We start from the raw sequence: 26,656 nt of genomic DNA on the forward strand, positions 1-26,656 counted from the left end.
ACTTGGAAAAAAAACTTTTTATCAATCACTTAATTTCAAAGTTGAATCAACTGTGGTCACCATAGGTGGGGTGTGACATTTCATATTGGCCAGTTGAGGGCGATATGATGCCACATTTCTCCAAGTCACATAAAGAACTCATGTTTGGCATTAATTAATTATAGTTCAACAGAATACAAAACTCACATACACTAATGTTCAAACTTGTATTATTCCTTAAAGCATTTTTGTACATTATGTCTGTCTCCTTATTTCACAGTTTGGATTCTCTTTCAGAATCAGAATGAATGCAGTTAGTTGTCAGAGTTATAAATGGCTCTGGCAGATTTGCAAGAGGCATCATGACTAGGCTCTACTATCACTCTTTATAGCCAGTCAGACAGCTGGACCACCCATGAGTGTAATGACAAATTCTACAGACCATAACGAAAAAACTGTTAGTTGTGAAGAGAGCTGAGTGATGAGACCCTATGGGAGTGGTCCAAAACATCTGCATTTTACAGATCTGGATCTGTCACTACCAATTCTTTTCAGGGTTGCAACCTTTTGCCAGTGAAAATAGCAGCGCCTGTGCCAAGAGGTGAATCCCCCCAGAGAATCAAAAATTGTTTCACCATAGATGTTACTTATATTATGTACCTCATATTACAGGCCCAGGGGTATGGTTCAGAATGGCATTGTTGTTTTAGTAAGTGTACTACTTCATCCACCAGAGGGAGACTCAAGACTAGAATCTGCACAAATGGTTGGTGGGTTTTGAGAAAATTAAGTAAACCTGCTTTGCTGTGGTCATGGCAACTGTTTTAACTATGCCTTGAGGTAAGACAGCAGGAATAGGTTCCAACCTTTTACATTCATCTGAGATAGCCATTCATGATTCAAGTCAGGTGATTTATTTTGCGCTGATATTATCCACCTATGGTCTTATGATATAACTTGTGTTGTATTCACCAGGCCATTTACTGTTGTGAACCACTCATATAATACCATAAAAGCCAACTATAGGCCGGGTATATAGAGTTTAAATAGACAGAGCCTGTAATAATTCTATATAGAACATAGCTGTAGAAACACTGGAAAATACTAAAAAAGGTCATGCAAAATATTGTTATCTGCAGAGAAAGAGAAATACATTATGCAATCTTAATGAAATCCACAGGCATTGACATTTTAGGTAGTAACGTAGGGGTCTGTGGATGATGGCTGGAATTTCAAATTTAACTGGATTAAACCTGCCTACAATTGGTCATCAGTTATGTGATCATGGCTCCAACCCGGAGTCATGATTTCAACTTGGTCATCAGGAGGATTCAGTCATTGAAGAACAATGAAGCAGCGAGTACCACCCAGTTGACTACATGAAAATGGTGGCATCTCGGTTGCTGATGATGCCAAAATTATAGTTTGGCCACTGGAGGACTCTATCCGACTCTATGTTGAGATTTAAGTCACCGTTTCTCGCCCCTCCTTTATGATCCCATCCATGTTGCACGCCTTTTCGGCCTTAGACGAATGTGATTGATCCTTTTACTTCTTGTATGTCACGGGTTTTCCAGGGGATTGGTAGGTTGGCAGGTCACTCAACTGTGTCTGCGTTCAGCCCGCTCAACTGACCACGCCCCTCACCCCGAAGTAACGCTAGTGTGGTGTAGCGAAAAGGAAGTCCCATCTGGAGACAGAAACGGATTAATCACGGGTAAAGTTACCGACGTTGATATAGCTACCACATATTATTGTTTAGCGAACCTGGTTACTTCTAATTCGTGGTCTGGGTTTTTCCCGTCGCTCCTCGTTCACAAAGGCTTGGAATACGCCGGGTTTGGATGGTCGACTGTAAACTGAACTGTCTGGACTCACCTGCCAATCTCAAGTCAGCCGTCTACGTTAGCTAGTCCGCTTGTTCGCTGCGGTAGCTAGCTGAAGTAACGTTCTTGGTAGATTTAACCATTGTTACTGTACTTTATGCGTTTAACACGAAGGCAGCCCTCGAGTATTACATTTGATTTTCTAGTTACATGTCTTCTTTGCTTGGAACAAACCGGCAGTTTTCTTATCAAGCCAACGTTACACCCACAAGTCGCAACCTCCTGTTTTAATTATATACGCTAGCGGGGTAGTTTGCTAGCTGGTGTAAGGTACGTCGCCTGGAAGCTAGTCTGCTGCGTTAGCTAGCTAGCTTAACTCACTTTGAGTAGTATCATCCGTCTAGCTAGGAAGCTAGCTAGTTAAGTTATTGGGTGCTGGTGACATAGATCGGATAGACCACTATTACTGGCGGGGTTAGTTCGCTAACCTGGCAAAGAGACGGGCGAAAAAGAGGAGGCGAAATAAAGAGAACAGACAGGCCAACAGAACTAACTAACGTTGGTTATCATTTGTGGCAACCATTTATTAGCAATCACTAGCTGGGAGGTCAGCTGTCATAGCAACAACTAGCTAATGTAGTTGGCTAGCTATCCAACTTGACAACTCATATCATAAACTAACGTTAACGTCACTGGTCAGACCGACCTCCCTTCGAGAAAGTGTCTCTATTTGCTTGGACGTTGTTGTTCGCTAAGCAAATTTGCAATCTCCAGCGAACTGCTCATCAATGTCAGGAAGCTAACCCAGTTTCTGTGAAGCTGTTTCAAGTGTCAGTTATATCCCAGGAGCTGTACAGTACCCTAGATAGCGAGCTAACTAGCGTGCCACACATGGACTGATTCTGAATTCGTAGCTAGTTACTGTACATTTATATATTTTCTACGAAAACACAGTATACCTGATAATATTTCTAGTTATATAGTACCATCGAAACACAGGCATGAGTATCGAAATACCCGTGGGATTGACGGAACTGCTGCAAGGCTACACTGTGGAGGTGCTTAGACAGAGGCCACCGGACCTGGTAGAATTCGCCGTGCAGTATTTCACGCGCTTGCGGGACACCAGAAGCCAAGATGGGGCCAGTGCTGCTGTCAAGCTCGGTAAAGGAGTGGTGTTTGATGGGGAGCCTATGCAAACAGAGTCAAATGGAGACGAAGACGGGTCAGACGAGTCTGATTTCGAACGTAAGTTGCGTCCTGATCAGGCCTTTCACCTGTTATTTTTTAAACAGATTTGTTAGAGAGGAGTAAAGATGTATTGGATTAAAGACTGCACTCTATGTAGCACTAAGGGGCTGTATTTTGAGAACCCTAGATACCCTGTCCTGTTTCACTTGTTTTATCAGATGTCACTGCTGATGTTATTCGTGGGTTAATTGTCCTCTGTGATGACAAGTGCATTCACCACACAACCCAGCCCGCAAACCACATTTACAAAGGTTCCACTGCCTTCTGCAGTGGGAGAGCAACACGTTGCTTTAAAAAGGCTGTAATGTTGTGAATGAACATTCCGTTTTTGTCAATGGGCTCCCGTCTGTAATCTTGAGGATTCCAAAATGTTTTTTCTTTGACTGGCAAATGACTGACAATTATGTTAAATATCTATCTGTAGTGAGATGGACTGCAATTAACATATTTGGTGTGTGTGTGTGTCAACCTTTGCGGTGAAACTCACAAACGGAAGTTCCGGTTTTCATGGGCAATCGAGAGGGTGTGATACCACTTACACTTTTGTACCTTAATATGACACACACCGTCTTTACTCCTCCTTCACATCTACTGAATTGGTTGAACACCAGAGGAGAACCATCCCCTAGAGTGAGTGTGTGTGTGTATTTAATTAATTTATTTGTCAACACCACTAGGCAATCTAGTTAAAGGCTTTCATTTGAATTCCTGGTACATTAGGTGTGTGTAAATATATCTGCAATAACTTAGACACCTTTCTTGGTACCGAACAACCAAACTACTCTCAGGCCCCCTGAGAGGCAGACTCAAATTCTCCAGAATGTTTCCTGAAATGCGGTTGGCATACTCTTACAAACCTCTTGCTGGATCTAATAGTTGAAATGAATACACTGAGAAGGGCTTATTCGAGGTTGCTATCTTTTTTGTGTAAGCAACCTTAGCAAAAGTTATAATTAGATTCATTGTTGAAAGGGCAATATAAGATAGCTGCATACATTTTTTGACCAAATTAAACTACATACACCTATTGATTCTTAACAAAATGTAATTATTTTATTTCCTCATTAAGCTTAGGTCAGTTGTCTTACTCAGTAAAGAACTCAAAATGGAAGCTTGTTTGACTTTACCCTCCACTATATATGCTTAAATCACGGTTGAAACTGTACATTTCGTTCATGTGTGTTCCGTTCTTGCATTTCTAGCTCTGTATGAATCGCTGTGGTTAAGTTTCACCATCTCCATCCAATAGCTCTTAACCAAATCAATGACAGGTTGTCTTATGTTATAGTTTGAACTGTGAACACATCTTCAAGCAACCTAGAGAAATGAATATACATCCTTAGTTTTGAAAACACACTGTTGCCTCAATTTTAAGGTTGTCAAAGAAATAGTGGCGGTAGTGTTTTAATCTAATACTCCCCATCGTTTTGCACATTTTGCTCTTACTTCATTGACCTTTCATTTGGCTAGTGTTTTGTTTTTCTGTGAGGACTGGGAATGAATGGATAGTGGTATCTAGTCATTGATGGGTCTTTTACTTAATGACAGAAGAGGAATAGATGAGCTGAAAAGAATGGAAAGGATCAGACGGTATGTATTGAGAGAGGGAGGTTGTATAGGAAGAGGAAGATGGTTTACACTGGCACTTCATAACTTGTCGGACAGGGCGTTACAAGGCCCGATGAATCTAGGAGAGTCCCCTGAATGAATATATGACAGGCTGCAGTCAGTTTTCAGGACACTTTAACAGGAACCAGATTTTGGATCACACAAACTGAGCTGATCATAAAAACTCCCAGCTGCGTAACTGCCAGGAAAATGCCAAAACATAGCATTTTCTCTCTCACAGAAAACGTTCTCTGATGCAATTTAGTAATCTGATTTTTAGATCTTATTTTCTGGCAGTCAAGCAGTTGGAAAATTCACTCATGGAAATATTCTAGTATTTCCTGCCTTCTTTAACCTCTGGATAGAAAGGGTTTTGGGTTGATTCACCCTTATTCTTGTGGAATGGACAGAGGTAGGGCTTAGTATAAAGGCTAAATTAGTCTGCATTAGTGCCCCATGCCTTATTGAAAACTGGGGCAGCACATGAATTGACCCAAGAATAGATAACCTTTTATGTTTTACCATTATTCTTTACCCTTCTCTGAAAAGTGGCAAATATGGTCTCTGTCGGTTGTGCAACAGGTGACCTAATTACCAGGACAGACTATGCATTTAGGCTAATCTAGTGGTTGGAATCCCTCTAGAGCCATACCCCACACTGGCTTTAACATTACCTAGCTTCATGCATGCAGACCTTTTGTATAGTAAGATTTTAATGTATTTAGCCTAATTGACTACATTGTTTTAGACCGAAACACAAGATTTTGCTACACCCGTGAGAACATTATTTTGATTAAATGACAAGCATCTCCTGCAATGTGTATGCAACCAATAAAGCATCAGACTTCGTTTACTTAGTTTGTGTGATTATCATTCCCGTTTCGATTAGCTTCTGAACTTTGGCACTTCCTCAAACTCTGCGGAAAAGAAATTGAGGAAACTGAGTTGAAGCCCATCCTTGCTTTTGCAGTTCACACGGCCTGTGCTCCCATGCTAGGTGGTGCACTATAAATAGGGCTGGCACAGTCACTGGATTCTCTGTAATTACCCACATTAGCACATTTGTCACTTTCCACTTCTCTGGTTTAGGCTACTTATTGTGATGAACCATATCAGCAAAACGCCTTTAAGTGGTCACTGCGGTTGGTGTCACGTTTTTTGCTTTGTCTCAGCTTTAGTTGGACTTCATATTTACAAAACTACCGGTCCAGTGTAATGATAGTAACCTTGAAATATTTGAAAACGACTTCCCTGACTGTCTGTGACATTCTTTGGCCACTTTCTCTCTTGTGGTAGCTGTCAGGATTGACAGACACGGTTCTTACTCTGCCTGAGCTGGGTGTGACGGGATGGCTTCATCTCAAGCTGATTAGACAAGCTGGTTTAGGGTGAGAGGGCCATTAAAAGTATTTGAAAGATGCCGTTTGTGGTCACCAGATAGTCAATGGAAAGGTTCAGGAGCTGTCTCTGTCTCCAGTAAAATAGATTTTTGTGATATACGTCACAAGTACAGATATATGCAGCATGTGTCTGCATTGAACGCATTGTATTATGTGTGTGTGTATTGTTGTGTAAAATGTCAGTCTTTTGTCTTCCTACCCCTCAAATATGCATGGAACAAATGTTGGTTTTCTGGCAGCCTTGTGCAGAGGAAACACAGGGTTGTCCCTGTCCTCACTCTAAAACGCATTGGATTGGGAATAAAGTGGACCGGCAGCGACCTTGCTCAATCAGACAGTAGATAACCACAGGGGTTCACTAGAAGTTCACAGTCCTTAGCCACCCACAAGTGGCTTGGAGGCCAGTTTCTTCTTTGCATAGCTTTAATTATTTATCTGAAAGGCCACAGGCAACACATTGATTCCCTATTGCATAGTTTGATTTAGTTTACACAACCCTAGGACTGGGAATTGCCACACCTTACGATGCCAAAATATTCCTAAGTTTTTCTCTCAAATCCCAACACCCTGCAGTAATGTGCTTTTTATGTGATTGCATATAGATGTCCAAACATTGCTCCCCATTTGTCTGTTGTACAGGGAGAAGAGACATTGAAGAACCAAGTTTTGATAAATCTTCGAAACAAGTGCAGAAAACAAGTTCTCTGTTTAAAAGAACATTAAGAACAAAGCAATTTTTTCTGCAGGTACATCTAAATGGCACAGAAGTAATATTATTATTTGGTAAAAGCGATACCATATATTGTCGAATAATATCCTTATCATTAAGTTGTATATATGTTTTTTCCTATCACCCCCTAACTGTGTTCCAGCTAATGTCTTTGTATTGGGTTGCTAGGCATTACTTCCCCACCTAGTTATTGTTCCTATGATAGTTTACAAGCTTTCATTTGTGAAGTTTAAACAAGGCTGAGAATGAGGCTTTAGAAAGCCATTGTTATTGTGAATGGGCACACGTAGACAGTGCTGTTTATGTTACCAGCAATAGGAATGAATATGGCCGTCACTAGACCGACCTTTTTTCAACTTTTGTGCTGGGAACCACTTTGGTAGAACAACTAGCTGCCTTTTTTTTAACATGCAATGTAAACCTGAATATGTTCCCAAAACTTCAAAATGTAGGCAATCAGTTGCCTTAATACTTTTAAATTCATAAATGTTTTTAGAACTTGCAGGTTTAGGGATAGTTAAGCACCTTATAATTGCATACTATGTAAATTACTGAAACCGTACACATGGGGTCCAGATTTGAGTTATGTTCTTAAAGGAATTGTGTAATATACAAAGCCACACCTACAATATAATTTCCCAGTATACGTTCTCTGTTCAAGTCAAATTTAGAGTTAACACCCATCACTGTATCATTTGTCAATGAGAGAGACATTGTTATTGTGCTCATTCATTTTCAATAATTTGTTGGAAATGTTATATTGTTAATACTTTACAGATCCTATAAGGCCTTATTTTGAAGTCTTACTTTGCATAATGGCCAGAAAGTCATGGTTGAAAAACTTTCATAACAAAGAAACGTAACTGTGCACGCACATGTTTGTTGGACTGTCAGTAAGTGGCTGTCCCATTCATATAAAGATGGCCATCTTCTGAGTGACAACCAAAGGTACAGTGGATATAAAAAGTCAACACACACCTGTTAAAATGCCAGGTTTTTGTGATATTAAAGAATGAGAGAAAGAGAAAGCATGTCAGAACTTTTTCCGCTTTTAATGTGACCTATAATGTGAACAATTCAGTTGAAAAACATACTGAAATCTTCGAGGGGGAAAAATAACAACCTTACAATAACCTGGTTGCATAAGTGTGCACACCCGTAAACTAATACTTTGTTGAAGAACCTTTAGATTTTATTACAGCAGTCTTTTAGCATGGCACATCTTGACGTGGCAATATTTGCCCACTCCTCTTTGCAAAAGCGCTCCAAATCTGTCAGATTGGGAGGACATCTCCTGTGCACGACCCTCTTCAGAAACATCAACTCTTACAATGTCTAAACTGTATTTCTGATAAATTTGATGTAATTTTAATGGATAAAAAATTGCTTTTCTTTCAAACACAAGGATATTTCAAAGTGACCCCAAAATTTTGAACCGGACTGTATGTGTTAACTTCCTGGTCACACAGTGATATATATATATATATATATATATATTAGTAGTTGTAATGATACATCTTTGTTTCCAAGTGCCCAGGCTTGAAATAGTAGCGTATGCGTTAACAGTTTTAAATGTATAGGTCTAGTCATCATTCCTTATTGGCTATAGCTAACAATTTGATAACCATAACCAAACATTTGGGTGCACAGAATGGGAATGGAAATGGCTTTTTTTTATACTTTTATACAACTTTTTTGTGACGCCAAATTTGTGATTAGGACCATGTGTCGTCACATCAACTCCCAGCAGGCTGCATTTTTCTAACCCAACCTGCCAAGCATTTCTTCTTATCACACTTGCTCCACCAGGGAGTTTATGCTAAAACTTAAATAATCATTTATCGTGCAGACACCTTACCCAGCAAAAATAGTTGTTTGAAAGCAGCCCTCTCCAACATTCTTACAGCTCACCCCGGAATGGTGCTGAACCAATTCATACCGCCCTCTTTGAGACTGCATGCATTTTTTGTGTGAGGAAGATCTAAACTCCTGATTGCAAGTTGTACCAGCCTTCCTGCTAATTTTTTAACAAACTAACATATTCCATGTTATAAATCTCAATGGAGTACTATCGCTTTTACACACAACAGAATTTTTAATATTCCACAAGTGACAGGTATTCATATTAGGGCTGGGCAGTGGGATGCCATAATTGTCTATCAGTGAAAATCTATTTGAAGCCGTGTTTGAACTTGATTTGCACAAACCCAATTCCCCATCTGCCATAGGCCATATACTTTATATATAGATCTTGTCTAAGCTATCAAAATAATTCTATATGACAAGATAAGGCCTTTTTCTTTTTAAATATTTGTTTTAAATACTGTATATTTTTAATTAGTAGGCTACGACCCCCCCAGACGCTAGCAATTAGCATTTCTCTCAGACGATTCCCGATTAGCGATCATTGCATTCACACTGCCCGTTCATAGCAGCAAATGGAGACGGTTTGTTTTGTGCAAGTATGACATAGTCCTCCACCCTTGTTGACTTTTACTAGCAGCTTCTTCCATTTTCTCATTGCTTAGAGGTTGTGATTACCGCCTAGCTATTGAGCAAGGCCAATCGCTAAAGGCTAAGCACTTACTGTGGGTAGTCAACAAAACACAGTATGTGGTGAGTTAGCAGTCAGAGTTAAGATGAGTACCAAGTGATCCCAAGACATCCAGTCGCTACAGAGTACTCTGAGATAGCGCTGTGATGTCAGTCTTCGCAAGAAATCCATCTCTTTTAATTTAATATCGTTTACTTTTGTATAACTGCTGGCCAAATAGTGTTGCACTTCTGGCAATGTAATGTTAACTTTTGGCTAAGGTTTTTGCCGTTTTGTAGTACTGGTTATATAGAAAAACAACAGTCTGATGGTCTCTTAAAAACCTAATCTGACACAGCATTATATTTTAAAGAAACAGGAGTTCCTATAGGCCCTGAAGTCAATATCTCTTTAGAGCCTTTAATACCCAGTTTGTAAGCTTTATAGAGGAAAACAAATAGCAGGTATTTGTTTCTTTATTTAAGAGGATGTGTTCCTACTTTTAATTTAGTGGGTCATAATAGCTAATGGAGGTTACTTGCATAACCACGGTTTGACTTACTAAATTTCAGTCAGTAGGAATTTGGGCTGTTCATCTATGGACTGGTTCACGTAACTGGGTTTTAGAGGCTGTGTTATACTATCCATTGTTCACTGCGGTTTCTGATCTTTCACTGATCTTCCTCCTACAACTATTTTTAACGGACAGAGGGTTGTTACATCTCAGACTGAAGTCCTAGCCAGCACATCTACCATATTAACGGGCACCCGGAACATTCAGGCATGAAGGGTTACTGCAAAACTGACAGTCCAGAAGGGGTTAACAATGTTCACAGGACAGCACCAGTTCCTTTTAAGGACTTTAGTTAGGAGAATGAGATCCAGCTCGTGTTAGGTAGGGGGAGGGTAACCGAGATAGGGAGAGAGAAGGTTGTCTGTTCTTACTGGAGGAGGCAGATTGACAGGGAGAGGGAAAGACGGAAAAGAAATGGGGAGATTAAAAGAATGTAATTAATTTCCATGAATGCAACAGTTGAAAAACAAGCTGAAAATTAAGAGTAATCTCTTGTATCCCAGCTTGTAGAAGAAATCCTCTCATTAAAAGCAGAAAGGCCAAACAGCCTTGTCTGTGTGTTTTCCGTCACACAGTGGTAAACTTGCGGTGGGTGTGGGAAAGTTAGACCCAGAAGTACATGTTTTCCCAGCGTTTGGCCTGCCCTAGCTATTTCACTGACATACCATGAGATAAATCATTCCCAGCACCCCTAGCTTAGCATGCATCCTTTTATTGTGCCTCGAGGCCTCTGCAAATTGGTACCACAACAGCAATTTTGGCACCAGCTTTTGTGTACCAAGTCCACAGATGATACAAATGATCAGAGGTTGTTCAGCAGTGTGAAAGCCATGGTCTCTAAAGCACAACACCGCATATTCATGTGCTTTGTCGTAACACCAGCATCGTCCTGATGTTCCTGGAAAATGGCGCACCAGCCTGTGCACGATTGGATCTCCGCAGTAGTCTAGTTACTAGTGTAGTATACAGTGCTCTGGAAGAGTGCTGAGCTGTGCTCTTTGCCCTGGGCCGCATTGACTGGCCACGTCTGGATGTGTAAATGCAGCATGTTGTCGGTGCCATGGAGGACTATTTTAGGATTCATTTCAGAGGCGACGTTTCTCCACTCGTTGTCAGGGCTGTATGCAATTTGCATTAAACTTGTGCCGGCGGCTGTGTATGTCAGTCTGTGAGATGAAGAACAGGTCTGTAAGTGAACAGGACTCCTGGAAACCAGTGGCAGTCGTTACAGAGTTACTGGTCTGACTAAATAAATCCAAGTGACTGGTCTGGCCTATAAACACACACAGCTGGGCCCTCTTGAGAGATGTCCTCTTGGATGTGTGTCTAGAATACACACCCACAGTGAAGTATAGCGGAACGCTGATCTTGTGTACTTGCGGCTTGGTTGGTTTTACTACTCAGTGGTTAAGAGATGGTGTCAAAACAATCAGCTTAGCACATGTCCTGCATCAAGACAGAGGAGCATCAACAAGCTAGCAGACAACGGCCGTGTATGGAATATGGCACTCGGGTATCCCCTATGGCTGCCAGAGGGAGTATGTCCCATTTCAAACACCGCCATTTGCTCACCCTGCTGCTTGTCTATTGACGCCGGGGTGCCGCTATCGCTTATTGAGTAAGCCAGATCTTATTCATGTGATTCCTGAGTTATAATACAATTAGGCATTGTAAGATGGAATCACTCGACGGCCTCAACTGTTTTGATAAGGGGGGGTCAGTTGCATGCAGCTATGTCCGAGAGGGCGCGGGATTGCTCCCAGCCTGGCTAGCTTGCTTTTCATGGCTGGCTCTGCGCCAGTCGGCCATGATGATTCAGAGACACGGGCGCCCCTGTCCTGTCCCAGCGGCGCTCTCAGTACAGCAGTATGCCACACTGAGCCCCCCCCCCCCCAACACACCCCTGCCCTGCAGCCTCAACAACGCTTCCCTTCTCAGTGTCCTTGTGTGTTCCTGCTCTGCCCAAAAGGGCCCACTGACCCTGGTCTTTGCCTCGCGGCCTTGTCTTTAGCGACAGTGGCGCTGCGCATGTGAGATAATGCTGGATCTTGTTTGTGTGCTGCCGAGAGATAAACACTTCTCCAGACGTGAAAGCTGATCATCTGCCCCACGCGACTATTCGTTTGATGACCGTGTCGCCCCCTGCTTCACAACCTCCACACAGAGGAAGCCACGCCCATTGTGTCTGAGGCTCCCGTGGTGTCACGTTAGTGCCCTCCCCACTGAGCTGATGATATGACCCAGTGCTTATCAGACCGGCCTTGACTATGACACCAGAGATGGGGGAGGGAAGGGGAGACTGCCACAGATAAACGGGGAGGGACAGATGAAGGGAGGGAGGGAGCGAAAGACTAAGAGGAAGTGACAGACTGACAGACACAGTGAGTAGGAGTGGGGATTGAGAGGAGAGGGCAAGTGAGACTGAGAGCAACAGGAGAGGATTGGACTGCTCAGTGAACAGCAATCAGTCAGTTCACAGCCTGTCTGATCAATATTCACACAATCCGTTACCACCATCGGTTTATGTTCTGTGCTGAACAGTGCGAAGCAACAAACCGCACGCACCCACACGCACTAGAAACACACACCCACAGCGCAGCTTTTTTGTGTGGAAGTGCTGTCTCTTCCTGCTCTCCCACATAGGAAGGCAGTGCTGAACACTGCCTCATCGTCTTCAGCTCTAGCTGCAATTAGCTGGGCAGACGGTGATAATGTGTAATAGAAATCAATTTAGACGTCAGCCAACGCAACAGTTGAATTGCTGTTGGCTCCCCTCCCTCCCTCCGCCGGTCGGTCTTAGAGTGGGTGTTTGGGGAGGGGAGGAGGGAGACGGTGCGGTGATCTGGCACTTAGCAAGAGGTGGTTTCAGGAGTTGTTATGGCAATGAGGTCTTGTATTTTGTTGTCATGGTAACTTCAAGCTCTTGATATCCCCCACACGTGATGACAGGCGAGAGCACTTCACACACACCCATACACACACACACACATACATACTCCCTAACACACCAGAGAGCACACACAAACACACATGTCCTGGCAAAATGTCACACTTGGGCTACACTCAGCCCCCATTTTCCAGAAATGCGCTTTTGTTTAATCATTCTAATGACACACTAAAACAACCGTGATGTTAATGTACTAAATCAATAAACATAATCAAGAGAGCTTGGAAACACTTGCGCTGAGATAAATGTTAGTTATATTTTGTTTATTTGAATAACTAATTTGACTCCCTTTTACTCTGTTTTTTTATGTGCTGTATATAGAAAGTAATACAAATAATTCTACTGTTTCCATGACTACAATTAGAGTGTAGTAGAAGGTAGTTATTCTAGGTGACTGATAGATCCTCTTTAAAGTATGCTGAATCTGTTGACTAAAGTACTACAATTAGACAGTTGTAGCATTAGCAGCTAACCTGTAGCCGCTAGTTAGCCACCTTACTGCTAGCCTAGCTATATACTGTAAAAACATGGAATACAGAACATTATATGGTTGTCTGGCTTATGGTTGTCAGGCTACTAGTGTAAGCAGTGTTGAGTTAATAGCTGACTTTTAAAGGTGTAATCCACCCAAAACCACACATTCCTTTAATTTATTTTTATTGAATAACACAAATATGAACCTGAGGCTAAATTAATGTACAAAACTCATCTAACAGCAGGTAGGGTTTGATACTAATCTCTGATTTGTGATATTAATAATATTATTATTATTATTATTATTATTATTATTATTATTATTATTAGGGATAATATGTTCCTCTAGAGGCGTTTGTGTTATTACATAATTCAGTGTACTTTTCAAAAATCAGATAAGCTCATTGCATTTAGTTGATTTTCTTACGACACATTGTGTTGTCAAAAGAGCTGTTGACGGTTTGTCAACCAACATTTTGCTTTGTAGGAGACTGCTCTAGAACTATATTAACTTGGTGATAGTTAATTCAAAGCATATGTGACTTGCTCTTAGACTTGGAGATAAACATATGGTTGTTGATTTTTAACTTGAAATATATAATTATTTGTAGAAAGTTGACTTGAGATAGAGATGAGACAGACTTGCTCGACCCAGCAGTAAATCCCAGAGAGGCAGAGTCAGGCGGACATTTTCATTATATGAATCATTCCATTTCAATTCGGTAAGCCATGACATTCTTCTGTAGTTCAGTGAAAAATATATAGATTTTGATATCCTCAATTCAAAATGTCCACACCAGTAATGCAATCTTTCTAGAGTTTTCTGGTGGCTTTCTCTTGATGTGAGTTTCTTAGTCTTATTTGTATCACATCACATAATTGCCCATGGCTTGCAGTGTTCCTATATTAGCGTTGACCTGCCTCTGAAAAGTTAATGTCATTCCTTTTTTTGGCAGACCCCACAATCGGAGTGAGCAGGTGCGCAAATATGAGCCACAGGCTTCCAGAAAGATTGGCATTGTCTCCTCTGTCATCTTCCAACAGTGCAGAGGCTCACAGAACTTACAAATTGGGCAACAGGGGGACTCAGTAGGCTAGTTGAGATGTTGGTTCAAAAACAGGTGATCCACTCACATTTAAGGTAACTACTTGTTACCCTGATTTCTATTGCTATTTCTTTGGATGAAAAAATAATTGCAGTGCAATTGCGTTGGTCAGAGAAGCTGTCAGTCTGGTTATGTCCCTATAAAAATTGTGTTGCACCACATACCAAATCCTTGGAACACCCAAAATGGTTTGTTACTTCTGTCAAAATAATCTGTCTGAATAGTGTCAATGGTCTCAGCTATTCACTTTTGATTGCCAGCTTTAAACAGTTACAAAAATTTAATGTTGAAATATTAAATGTTTCACAGCCATTGTGAGTCCCTACATTGTTGCGATTGTTTGCAAAAATGTGCCTTGTTACAATTTCAGTACTTTGTGCTGCTGTTGGCGAAGTGTCCCCATCTGCCACTCCGATGGAAATGGCAATACATTTCTTTAAATATTTTTTTATCGTTAAGTCAGACATAATATATGATTTATCAATTCATTAAATTACCCTAACAACAATTTGCTGTGCATTTAATAAAAATGTATTCCAATCATCAATTCATTTAACTCCTTTTAACAAACTTACTACAATTACAAATGTTCACACTTGATTTTCAAACAAAGTGGATTTTGTTTGACCTTTTACTGACTGACTGATTTATACATTAACTGTTGCATTACATTGCTATGTTGACCTCATGTTCATAATATGGGTCAATAGGCTTCCCCAGAGATAGCTATTCAGTATTAAGTATTTAAATGCAGAGATTCATATGATATTTTGGATAATTTTGGGGAAAATGTTTGGGTATTTTTTGGCATTGTAGCTCAAGTTCATGAAGTGACTTGCAAGTTACAGTAAAATGAGCAATGCATTGCTAAGTAATGATGTAAATACATGGAGTTTCAAACCACCCATTGTATAATGCTCATGTTATACTGAGCTTATGTTCATGTCATTGCTCCAAAAGATAAATCATTGTTGGTCAATATTTTTCAATTGAAAAATACTAGTTTGTCTTTTTTGAACTAGTATTGTGCATTCCATAATTTGCTGTAATGCATGTAGAGGATGCGTAGAGGATCGTGCAGCAGTCGAAGGCGGGGGCCTCGACAACCCGATCCCTGGACATGGAAACTAGTTCTAGGGACGTGGAACGTCACCTCACTGGCGGGGAAGGAGCCTGAGATTGTGCATGAGGTTGAGAGGTTCCGACTAGAGATAGTCGGGATCACCTCAATGCAGGGCTTGGGCTCTGGAACCACACTCCTTGAGAGAGGATGGACTCTTCACCACTCTGGAGTTGCCCATGGTGAGAGGCGGCAGGCTGGTGTGGGTTTGCTTATAGCCCCCCAGCTCTGCCGCCATGTGTTGGAGTTTACCCCGGTGAACGAGAGGGTCGTTTCCCTGCGCCTACGGGTCGGGGATAGGTCTCTCACTGTTGTTTGTGCCTACGGGCCGAACGGCAGTGCAGAGTACCCGACCTTCTTGGAGTCTCTGGGAGGGGTGCTGGAAAGTGCTCCGACTGGGGACTCCATCGTTCGTGACACCTTGAGGGCCGTGACACCTGGAGGGCCGTGATTGAGAGGAACAGCCCCCCTGATCTGAACCCGAGCGGTGTTCAGTTATTGGACTTCTTTGTCTATAACGAACACCATTTTCAAGCATAAGGGTGTCCATCAGTGTACGTGGCACCAGGACACCCTAGGCCGTAGGTCGATGATCGACTTTGTTGTCGTTTCATCTGACCTGCGGCCGTATTTCTTGGACACTCGGGTGAAGAGAGGGGCGGAGCTGTCAACTGATCACCACCTGGTGGTGAGTTGGATCCGATGGCAGGGGAGGAAGCTGGACAGACTCGGCAGGCCCAAGCGTACTGTAAGGGTCTGCTGGGAACGTCTGGCTGGGTCTCCTGTCAGAGAGATCTTTAACTCCCACCTCCGGCAGAGCTTTGACTGGATCCCGAGGGAGGCTGGAGATATTGAGTCCGAGTGGACCATGTTCTCCACCTCCATTGTCGAAGTGGACGCTCTGAGCTGTGGCCGCAAGGTCTCCGGTGCCTGTCAAGGCGGCAATCCCCGAACCCGGTGGTGGACACCGGAAGTAAGGGATGCCGTCAAGCTGAAGAAAACTATCAGGCCTGGTTGGCTTGTGGGACTCTTGAGGCAGCTGATGGGTACCAGCAGGCCAAGTGGACTGCAGCCCGGGTGGTTGTGGAGGCAAAAACTCGGGCCTGGGAGGAGTTCGGTGAGGCCATGGAGAAGGACTATCGGCTGGCCTCGAAGACATTCTGGCAAACCATCCGGCGCCTCAGGAGAGGGAAACAGTGCCCTACCAACGCTGTTTACAGTGGAGGTGGGCAGCTGTTGACCTCAACTGGGGATGTCGTTGGGCTGTGGAAGGAGTATTTCAAGGATCTCCTCAATCCCGCCATCACGTCTTCCATTGAGGAGGCAGAGGCTGAGGGCTCAGAGGTGGACTCGTCCATCACCCAGGATGAGGTCACTGAGGTAGTCAAGAAACTCCTTGGTGGCAAGGCACCGGGAGTGGATGAGATCCTCCCTGAGTACCTCAAGTCTCTGGATGTTGTGGGGCTGTCTTGGTTGACATGCCTCTGCAGCATCGCGTGGCGGTCGGGGACAGTGCCTCTGGGATGGCAGACCGGGGTGGTGGTCCCTCTTAAGAAGGGGGACCGGAGGGTGTGTTCTAACTACAGGGGGATCACACTTCTCAGCCTCCCTGGGAAAGTCTATGCCAGGGTACTGGAGAGGAGAATACGGCCGGTAGTAAAACCTCAGATTCAGGAGGAACAGTGTGGTTTTTGTCCGGGCCGTGGAACACTGGACCAGCTCTATACCCTCTACGGGGTGATTGAGGGTTCATGGGAGTTTGCCCAACCAATCCACATGTTTTGTGCATTTGGAGAAGGCATTCGACTGTGTCCCTCGCGGCATCCTGTGGAGGGTGCGTCGGGAGTATGGGGTCCTGGGTCCTTTGCTAAGGGCTGTCAGGTCCCTGTACGACCGAAGCAGGAGCTTGGTTCGCATTGCCGGCAGTAAGTCAGACTTCCCAGTGCATGTTGGACTCCAGCAGGGCTGCCCATTGTCGCCGGTTCTGTTCTTTATTTTTAAGGACAGAATTTCTAGGCGCAGCCAGGGTCCGGTGGTTGTCAGGTTTGGGGACCACACGATTCTGTCTCTGCTCTTTGCGGATTATGTTGTCGTGTTGTCCCCTTCAAACCAGGACCTTCAGCATGCACTGGGACGGTTTGCAGCAGAGTGTGAAGCGGTTGGGATGAAAATCAGTACCTCCAAAAGGGTGGCTTGCCAACTTCAGGTTGGTGGAGAGTTCTTGCCTCCAGTGGAGGAGTTTAAGTATCTAGGGGTCTTGTTCACGAGTGAGGGAAGGATGGAACGGAAGATTGACAGACGGATCGGTGCAGCTTCTGCAGTAATGCGGTCGATGTTATCGGTCTGTCGTGGTGAAGAAAGAGCTGAGCTAATATATTTTAATTAACATTAAGAAGTGCCTCTAACAACATGTATTCTTATCGAGGTAATTGGGTCCACTTATTGCGATACTGATTTTTATTGATATCGCCTGGCTCTATGTTCATTTACGTTGTGTTAATTTTTAGTCACATCAGTTTGAGTGTTGTTTTGGTATAGAGTATTTCCATATTAAACCTGTTATCTGTATCATAGTCAAAATTTTTGTATTGTGCCAAAACTAATTGCACCTTGTAGGTTAGAGTAGCTTTGCTGGTGGATGAGGCCGACAGTAGGATCTTTAGAAAAACCCTACTGTACCTGTTGCACACCAAACGGTGGGGTTAGTAATATGGAGAGACAGCATGCTTGTGTCCACAAGATAATGTTTCTAAAATGTTTCTTGGGCTTGAGGTATGATGGTAAAAAGGTGACATCAATTTAGCAAATTTGTAATTAGTTTTGTAGTTGTAAAAAACGATTTGCGTACTTCTGAAAAAGATTTGCAAATGTGTAATTCATTTTGTAGTTGTAAGAACTGTTTGCATGCTTATAACTAGCTTAATGTTTGAAATCATCTAACTCATTAATTAGACTACACATGCACATTTTTGTCAGTCAAATTTCTCTAGACATGTGACAAAACGATTCATACTTGTAAATCACAATCTGCTGTTCTATGTTTTACAGCGTTTACAAGCAGAGATACCCATGAGGACTCTGATTTGCTTTTTCTGACCAATAAACTGAATGCATCTTTTAAGCATCTTTAACCAATCTGAGTAGCATGAAATAAATTTGATGAAGTTAAATCATGGCAGCTGGCTTAACCTACACCCTACCAGTTTGTTTACAGGCAAACCAGCCAATTTTGTTTTTAGAGCAACTCCGCTCCCCTCTAATAACTACGTAATGGATTTCCAAACAAGTTTTGGCCAAAAAAAAGACAACAGGATGTTTTGAGTGACTTCTCATTAATTTGCAGCTTTCATCTTTGTAACTAATTAATGATATAACACTGCCAGTTGTAGACAATTAAATAGTCTGTCTGTAGCCCCGTTCTGTCTGTTGGTAAGATAAGGGAGCAACATGTTCTAGGGTACAGGTCCTTTCTGAGAGAGGGAAACGTGGCCCAGTATGAGAGGGAGTAGACACTGCATAGCCAGCACTGAGCCATATATCTTTATGGCTGTAGCTTCAGAAAATATTTGGCCAACGTCCCCTCTCACCCCTCCGGAAAACTCTCTTGATAAAGCCAGGGATCAGGGTCCGGATTGCTTTCTGGATAATGGTATGCACATTCTATTTCTTTATAACATATCTGCTACATTCACCCCTCCCCCCTTCCTTCACATTTCACTCTTTTACCCGCCCCTTCAACCATGAGCCTGTTTCTCTCCCTCTTATATCTGAACTGCTGAGGTAATAACCCGGCGTCCATTTGAACAAACATGCCAAAATACTCTGTATTCTGAACGCGTTTCATATGTTGTGATAGTAAATACAGTTTAGCAGGATACGTTGCCTGCACATTGAAATAAATCAAGAACGGCATTGTGTGTGAAATTCTTGCAGACTTATAGCTGCAGCAATATCTTCTTTTCGAAAAAGAACCTTAGGCCTGCTGTGTTGACTTCCTGTTCATCTCCTGCTTTGTCAATGTTTGCAATCATTTATTGCGATCATTTTTTTTTATTCCACCTATAGGCACCTCAATGATCCAGACAGCCAAGCATGTATCCAGACGAGTTAAGAGTCTAATGATGGGAAGGTTTATTTTGCGTTGTCTAGTGACATAGTCATGCTGCTACCTTATACCCAGGTGAGAGTCGATAGAGTAAATAGCTGCATGTAACTCAGAAGATCTACAAGATAACTAAATGATACAAATAATAATGTTAATAATATGGTTTGTTTTACAAAAGTGTCAATAATATCGGCTGTGTGATAATTGTAATTGACTGCATGAAAGTATTTTTTTGTAGAATGTTTACTTCCCTATTGACTGCATTCAGAGACTTTACAGCCACATTGTGCTGACTGGAAATAGTTTAGCTTGTTTATGTTTATTCTTCAGAATTTATAATTGTGAAGAAAAAGTTTTAGCCGATTCAGCCTCCTCTCCTGAGATTAGAAGGACATGAAATTACGCATATGCTGTATAGCCCATTGCCATGGAATGCAATCGTTTGAACAGGCCTTTTCTACACGTGTAATGTGGAGGCTACACCAGTGTCCAGGGAAATGTGGAGGCTACACCAGTGTCCAGGGAAATGTGGAGGCTACACCAGTGTCCAGGGAAATGTGGAGGCTACACCAGTGTCCAGGGAAATGTGGAGGCTACACCAGTGTCCAGGGAAATGTGGAGGCTACACCAGTGTCCAGGGAAATGTGGAGGCTACACCAGTGTCCAGGGAAATGTGGAGGCTACACCAGTGTCCAGGGAAATGTGGAGGCTACACCAGTGTCCAGGGAAATGTGGAGGCTACACCAGTGTCCAGGGAAATGTGGAGGCTACACCAGTGTCCAGGGAAATGTGGAGGCTACACCAGTGTCCAGGGAAATGTGGAGGCTACACCAGTGTCCAGGGAAATGTGGAGGCTACACCAGTGTCCAGGGAAATGTGGAGGCTACACCAGTGTCCAGGGAAATGTGGAGGCTACACCAGTGTCAACGGGAAATGTGGAGGCTACACCAGTGTCAACGGGAAATGTGGAGGCTACACCAGTGTCAACGGGAAATGTGGAGGCTACACCAGTGTCAACGGGAAATGTGGAGGCTACACCAGTGTCAACGGGAAATGTGGAGGCTACACCAGTGTCCAGGGAAATGTGGAGGCTACACCAGTGTCCAGGGAAATGTGGAGGCTACACCAGTGTCCAGGGAAATGTGGAGGCTACACCAGTGTCCAGGGAAATGTGGAGGCTACACCAGTGTCCAGGGAAATGTGGAGGCTACACCAGTGTCCAGGGAAATGTGGAGGCTACACCAGTGTCCAGGGAAATGTGGAGGCTACACCAGTGTCCAGGGAAATGTGGAGGCTACACCAGTGTCCAGGGAAATGTGGAGGCTACACCAGTGTCCAGGGAAATGTGGAGGCTACACCAGTGTCCAGGGAAATGTGGAGGCTACACCAGTGTCCAGGGAAATGTGGAGGCTACACCAGTGTCCAGGGAAATGTGGAGGCTACACCAGTGTCAACGGGAAATGTGGAGGCTACACCAGTGTCAACGGGAAATGTGGAGGCTACACCAGTGTCAACGGGAAATGTGGAGGCTACACCAGTGTCAACGGGAAATGTGGAGGCTACACCAGTGTCAACGGGAAATGTGGAGGCTACACCAGTGTCCAGGGAAATGTGGAGGCTACACCAGTGTCCAGGGAAATGTGGAGGCTACACCAGTGTCCAGGGAAATGTGGAGGCTACACCAGTGTCCAGGGAAATGTGGAGGCTACACCAGTGTCAACGGGGTGGGCGGCCGCTGTACGGGATTAGAACAGTGAACAACTCCCTTTGCTTCATACCCGTTTGTCTGTGTAGCAGCTAATGTTGAATGTATGCAGGGAGGACGTGATAAACTACATTTACCATGATGGTTCTGTCGTATGCATGGCTGAATGTTGTCTTATGATCTGCACAGCCGCTTACCTCAACCTTGAGTGTGCAGTTGCTTTTCTGCAAGGGCTTACCAACATTGTATTTAAACAATGGGTGACATGTCATTTAGCGTGTTATTTCCATACACATATTCGTGCCATTTCATCCTTCCGCACGGAAATACCTCGGACACAAATCCAGCATTGCTACCCGAGCCAGCTGGTCGTTTGTTCGATTTGCACTCTTTATTGTTCAAACCGACTGGTGGTTCATTTGTTTAATTTGAGTTGCTGTGGGCAGTGGGCTGTCAGCCAGGCTCTGTGACGATAGTGCTGTCTGTGGTTGTACGTTCAGAACATAGAAAGGTGGACGCGTAGATGCTTTCTGCACCGGAGATCAGTTTATGAATTGCTGCAGCTTTGCTGATGGTGCTGAAAACTAAGCAAGCTCCCTGTTTCGAGTCCTCTGATGGTAAGCACTTTTTATCGCAGCTCAGAACACTCTTTCAACCAATCACAATGCTTAATTTGGCCAAACCGTTGTAGAAATCCCTGTTATCAGCCAATGAACTCCCAGTACCTATCTCCATTGGTTTTACTGCCTGTCCCTGAGCATAGTGAGACAAACTGAGTATTTAACTGGGTCAAGGCCTTCTGAAGCATCTCTGGATCATGCTTACCCCTGTCATATTCCTCTCACACACACACAAACAGAGACATTGTTCTTAGTAATGTTATACAGCTTTTTAATATAATAGCAGGAAATATGCCATTCAGCTTTGCACAATGTTGTCGGCACGTGTTTTATATATGTGTGGACCCCAGGATGAGCCTTGGCTGTAGCCAATGGGAATCCTGTTAAATCCTACCTCTACTAAGGGAAGCAGCGCTCCAATGAGAGCAAGAATGTGCACAAACATACCCCGCAGAGTGCAAGTAGAGCAGCATGTTTCCACCCAACACATTTTGACCAACATCCTGAGAATCACAAAGAGCAATTTGTCACTGTAAAACTGATCAGCTTGCTAGCAGTAAATGGAGTACGGTGCTGTGGCATAATGCCTGGTCAAGTGTATGACCTCATTACAGAGACACTTCCTACAGATCAAAACATTTTGAAAACAAATCAAGCAGTAAACTCCCATATCTGTTAGGCGAAAAACCACAACATGCCATCGCAGCAGCAAGATGAGGCCCGTTGCCATGAGGAAAGGGCAAGCAGTGGAGCATAAATAACATTGTAAACATAGCTAATATTTCATTTTTTTCTTTTTTGTGATGAAGTATTTGCATATAGTTTCAATCCCATGCACAGTTTATAATGAAACATTCAAAATGCCTGTATACTTTTAAAACTTTTGATCTGTAATGTTTACTTCAAATTTCAGATTGATTTTATCTACTTATAATTGAAATCTTCTTATTTTCCACCTTGCAATGCCTGTTTGTCATGCCGACAAAGCTCGTCCAGTTGAATTGCATGGAGAAGGTGAGGCGTTTGAAATGTGTTCACATGGCCCAGTTAATGACTGTTGACAGCTTGATGATAGAGTGTGAAGGGGGGCAGAGTGGAACTGTGGACGGTGGTATTGACACTGTCCTGTCAATGCCCCCTCTCATGAACACAGCCGAACACAACCCAGCTGTCTCATCCCTCTGGAAGCTACGCTCCCCACGCTGATTAAACATTCATATTCGCGCTGGATACGTATCCACAGTGATCAACGCCGGCCTCCCGGGCTGTCCAAGCTCCGGTGCCTGTCTCACCCCAACTTCACAGTCTTAAGTCTGGCTCAAATACTCCCACTCAACAAGCTGTGCATTGGGCCTCTGGCAAATGTGTGTGGGTTATTAAAAAAATTTCTCTGTGTGTTTTTAAGGCAGACCATTTTGAAACATTTTTCAGGTCTTAAGTGTGACATAGTGTGTTCGTGTGTGAGAGAAAAAGAGAGCGTGCCCTGTCTCCTTTCATGTTATTTTTTTGTCTGTTGTTTTTTTGGCCTCTGCTGGTTCAAGAGTGCCGTCTGTGATGTCAGAGGTCGTAACCACAGGCCCTACAGCTGCAGCGATGTGTGAAACTCAGAGAATGTTCACAAGTGCTAACGAAGCCTCTCTCTCCCTCCCAATCTTCCTCTAGCCCCGCCTCCCAGCAGATACCACCGCAGAGTGTCAGGTGAGTCCTGCTTGACGTCACCACTCTAATGTAATCTGCGCCAGCCATGTTTGTGCATGTCAGTTGGGTGTAGCCGGAGATCTTTGAGCTGCTGTAATCTCACCGGCCCTCCTTATGACTGCTTGGTGTTGACACTAGTTACTGCTGGTTGTCTTGTAACTCCATCTGTTCACGTTCTGTCAACCTGATAGAAGTCCCCTGGAGTCTGCCTTACTGTGACTCCCTGTTGGTTCCAGTGGGACTCTGGTATTACAGTAGCATTGTTGCCCAGCATGTTTCCTTCCTCCCTGCCTCAGCTGGTGTTACAGTCTGTGTTGTCCCCCTTCCCCCGCCCAGTGTGCGCCGAGGCCTTCAACCCAGACGACGATGACGAGGTGGAGGAGCCGCGGGTGGTGCACCCCAAAACAGACGAGCAGCGCTGTCGCCTGCAGGACGCCTGCAAAGACATCCTACTGTTCAAGACCCTGGAACAGGTGGGCAGACGGAGGAACAGGAGGGCTGCAGTCCAACAGGAACCTCAGTCACACGCTTCTGGAGTTCCAGTCAGCACGTTGCAGTGCTGTTCGTTATATTCAAACCTTTTGAAATGAGCGCTTCAGTGTTCAGGTGTAATCGGGTCCCCTAACTCGTCTCTATATACCTGTATGTTCTGGGATTTGGGCCCCCTGACGATGTCCCCCATGCTAGATGGACACGGTTCCATGTGCTTGTTGTCTTCCAGTCATGCTGGTCTCTCCGTCAATCCTGTCACCACTCTCCTCTCCCCCCTCACAGGAGCAGTTCTCAGAAGTGCTGGATGCTATGTTTGAGCTACGCGTTCAGCCCCAGGAGCACGTTATTGACCAGGGAGATGACGGTGACAACTTCTACGTTATCGAGAGGTAGCGTGTGTGCGTGCGCGCATGTCTGCTTTCTAGGGAATCATACCCAAAGCGGGTATGATTTCATAGTAGAGTAACAGACACACTGACCCCCATGGGCCTGGTCTTCTAATGGTAGTTTCTGCCATGTGTTCCAGCCCTAGGCTCTACTAAAGTTTCCGATGGATTCCTATCCCATAAATAGTGCCCAGCATGTGACTAGAGCTCTATGGAGCCTTGGTCATAAGAAGTGTACTAGGTAGAGAACAGGGCGCCCTTTGGGATTCAGCCTTTGGGTGGGCTTATTCACTGTGGCCCGTTAAGATCCTCGTCAGTCCTGCTATTGCCTCTGTCTGGGAGGCTTAGGGCTAGATGCACGTCATAAGCCCATTAAAACCGATTCCGTCTCTACGCACTGGCTTTCAAGGCCTCATGGGAAACTCCCTGGTCACCTATGTAGCCAAGTGATCGTAACACTAATCCCTCCAAACAAAGTTAATGCTCCACCAGTGGTACCAAAGCACCGCCCAAAGCAGCCAGCCAATCAAGGTGGTACAGTACGTTACTGGAAAAAAGGCCAATTCACAGAACTCATCTCCTTGTTTGATCTGCAGTTTGGCGTTCAGTTATAAAGGGAACGACATGTTTGACAGTTTATTTTAGTGTCATTTGAGTGGAAAATACATGACAATGACAGTTAAATGTATGTGAGACTAGATTTAATTAAATCATGGATAAAATAAGTCTGTTACAACCTGGTCTGGTCAGCAAAGACCTTAAAGCAGAAACCTTTTTTTAATCCCCAATTTAGATGGAAAGAATGGTCACTTTTGTAATCTTTCACCCGTGGTTTCATCCAGAATGTTTTGCAGAACTGCACTAATGACTACAATTTCCCAACAAGATAAAAAATAAGTATCTCTCACTTAAATCACCAATTCCATTGAAAAGTGTTTACTAGATTTTCAGTTCAATCCCAATCACCCCACGTTTCATCTATATCAACTTATAATAAAAACCTTATTTCTACATTCTACATTATTGTTTATTATTCTAGACTATTGGAAGATAGTCCTGACTGTTATTGTTTATTATTCTAGACTATTAGAAGATAGTCCTGACTGTTATTGTTCATTATTCTAGACTATTGGAATATAGTCCTGATCGATTTTCTCTATTAAAAGAGTTTATACGTACAGGCACTGGTAGGTGTGGAGATGAGCTGCTTTGGAAGGGACCAATGCACATTTTTAAAATGAGTATTTACTGGCTATTGTATGCTAAAATTCTACTGTTCCCGCCCCACCCTCCATCCTCTTCCCACCAATCAGTTCCCCGATCAGCCAGGCCAGCTCTGATGTGATTGGTCAAAAGGCCAGTCAATGAACAACAGAACTAGACCCAGTTCTGTGAAAATGAAGACCCAGTGACAGGCTGGCCAATACAATGTATAAACATCCACTCACAGAAAACGCTGGCTGAGCTGGAGTGCTAATGTGAGGCCATAGAAAATGTATTGGATCAAACCTTTGAGACTCATGACATGAGTAAAGCTTAGAATTCCATTTCCCCTACATGGCACCAATAAAGGTCTCTGCTTTTATGAAAAAATTGAAAAATCACTGCTGGTATATGAAGTAAAAATCCACTCCTTCACGGTTCAATTGTATTTACGAGTAATTATTGCAGTGTTTACAAGGAAGTATTAAACAAGGGAAAAAAACTAGGAAAACGTAATTCAGCCAGCCCACAGATAGAAGACTATGGTGAGCCAGTGAGGGGGCTTGAGGAGCAGCCATTTATTTACTTAAATTGTATTTGCCAGCTGTATTAGTTCTTGCTTGGTTTACTGCTATAGGTGGTTTCAGACAGCAAGTGGTGGATGGGGTTGCTCATTCATTTTCAGTGGAGCTTTGGTGGTGAGAGATTCTGTTGTTCGTTAAGCAAGCAAAATAGTTAAATTCTCTGAAGGAGAAGAATGGTGGAGAAGCTAATCCCTGTTTGCTATGTTTTGGCCATGGGGGACAACATGGGCGATGCAGTCAATATGGGCAGGCATTTCACTACAATACCTTGATATTGCAGAACCGAATTGATTGCATCACAGCATAGTATATAAA

General features: G+C 43.5%; 2 protein-coding genes across 5 annotated transcripts in view; both read left to right on the top strand.

The window, feature by feature from the left end:
* The first annotated feature begins 1,622 nt into the window (after nt 1-1,622).
* The window catches only part of prkar2aa (protein kinase, cAMP-dependent, regulatory, type II, alpha A), a 34,817-nt gene continuing 9,783 nt past the window's right edge, over nt 1,623-26,656 (top strand). Inside the window, exons 1-4 of one of the 2 annotated variants that reach the window (XM_010895837.5) lie at nt 1,623-3,053; nt 23,641-23,676; nt 24,013-24,149; nt 24,451-24,557. In XM_010895837.5, coding sequence (XP_010894139.1) covers nt 2,807-3,053; nt 23,641-23,676; nt 24,013-24,149; nt 24,451-24,557 — 527 coding nt within the window. In that variant the 5' untranslated portion in view covers nt 1,623-2,806. The remainder of the gene's footprint in view (nt 3,054-23,640; nt 23,677-24,012; nt 24,150-24,450; nt 24,558-26,656) is intronic. The other variant, XM_010895838.5, reaches the window with a different exon arrangement.
* Nucleotides 17,933-23,629, top strand: LOC117595381. 3 transcript variants are annotated; one of them, XM_034295851.1, is made up of 2 exons: nt 17,933-19,728; nt 20,104-23,629. In XM_034295851.1, the coding sequence occupies exons 1-2, from the start codon at nt 19,708-19,710 to the stop codon at nt 21,400-21,402; spliced, it is 1,320 nt and encodes a 439-aa protein (XP_034151742.1). In that variant the 5' UTR covers nt 17,933-19,707; the 3' UTR covers nt 21,403-23,629. The 3 variants fall into 3 exon arrangements, 2 of the variants coding, with proteins under 2 accessions (XP_034151742.1, XP_034151741.1); XR_004576577.1 differs by having other exon boundaries at nt 17,934-22,992; nt 23,132-23,629; XM_034295850.1 differs by having other exon boundaries at nt 17,934-19,197; nt 19,614-23,629.

The sequence above is a fragment of the Esox lucius genome, chromosome 12, assembly GCF_011004845.1.
Source record: "Esox lucius isolate fEsoLuc1 chromosome 12, fEsoLuc1.pri, whole genome shotgun sequence".
In the NCBI taxonomy this organism is placed as follows: Eukaryota; Metazoa; Chordata; class Actinopteri; order Esociformes; family Esocidae; genus Esox; species Esox lucius.

Coding starts and splice junctions, on each gene's coding strand:
- LOC117595381 (XM_034295850.1), top strand. CDS start 20,047: ATGAAATTACGCATATGCTGTATAGCCCATTGCCATGGAATGCAATCG.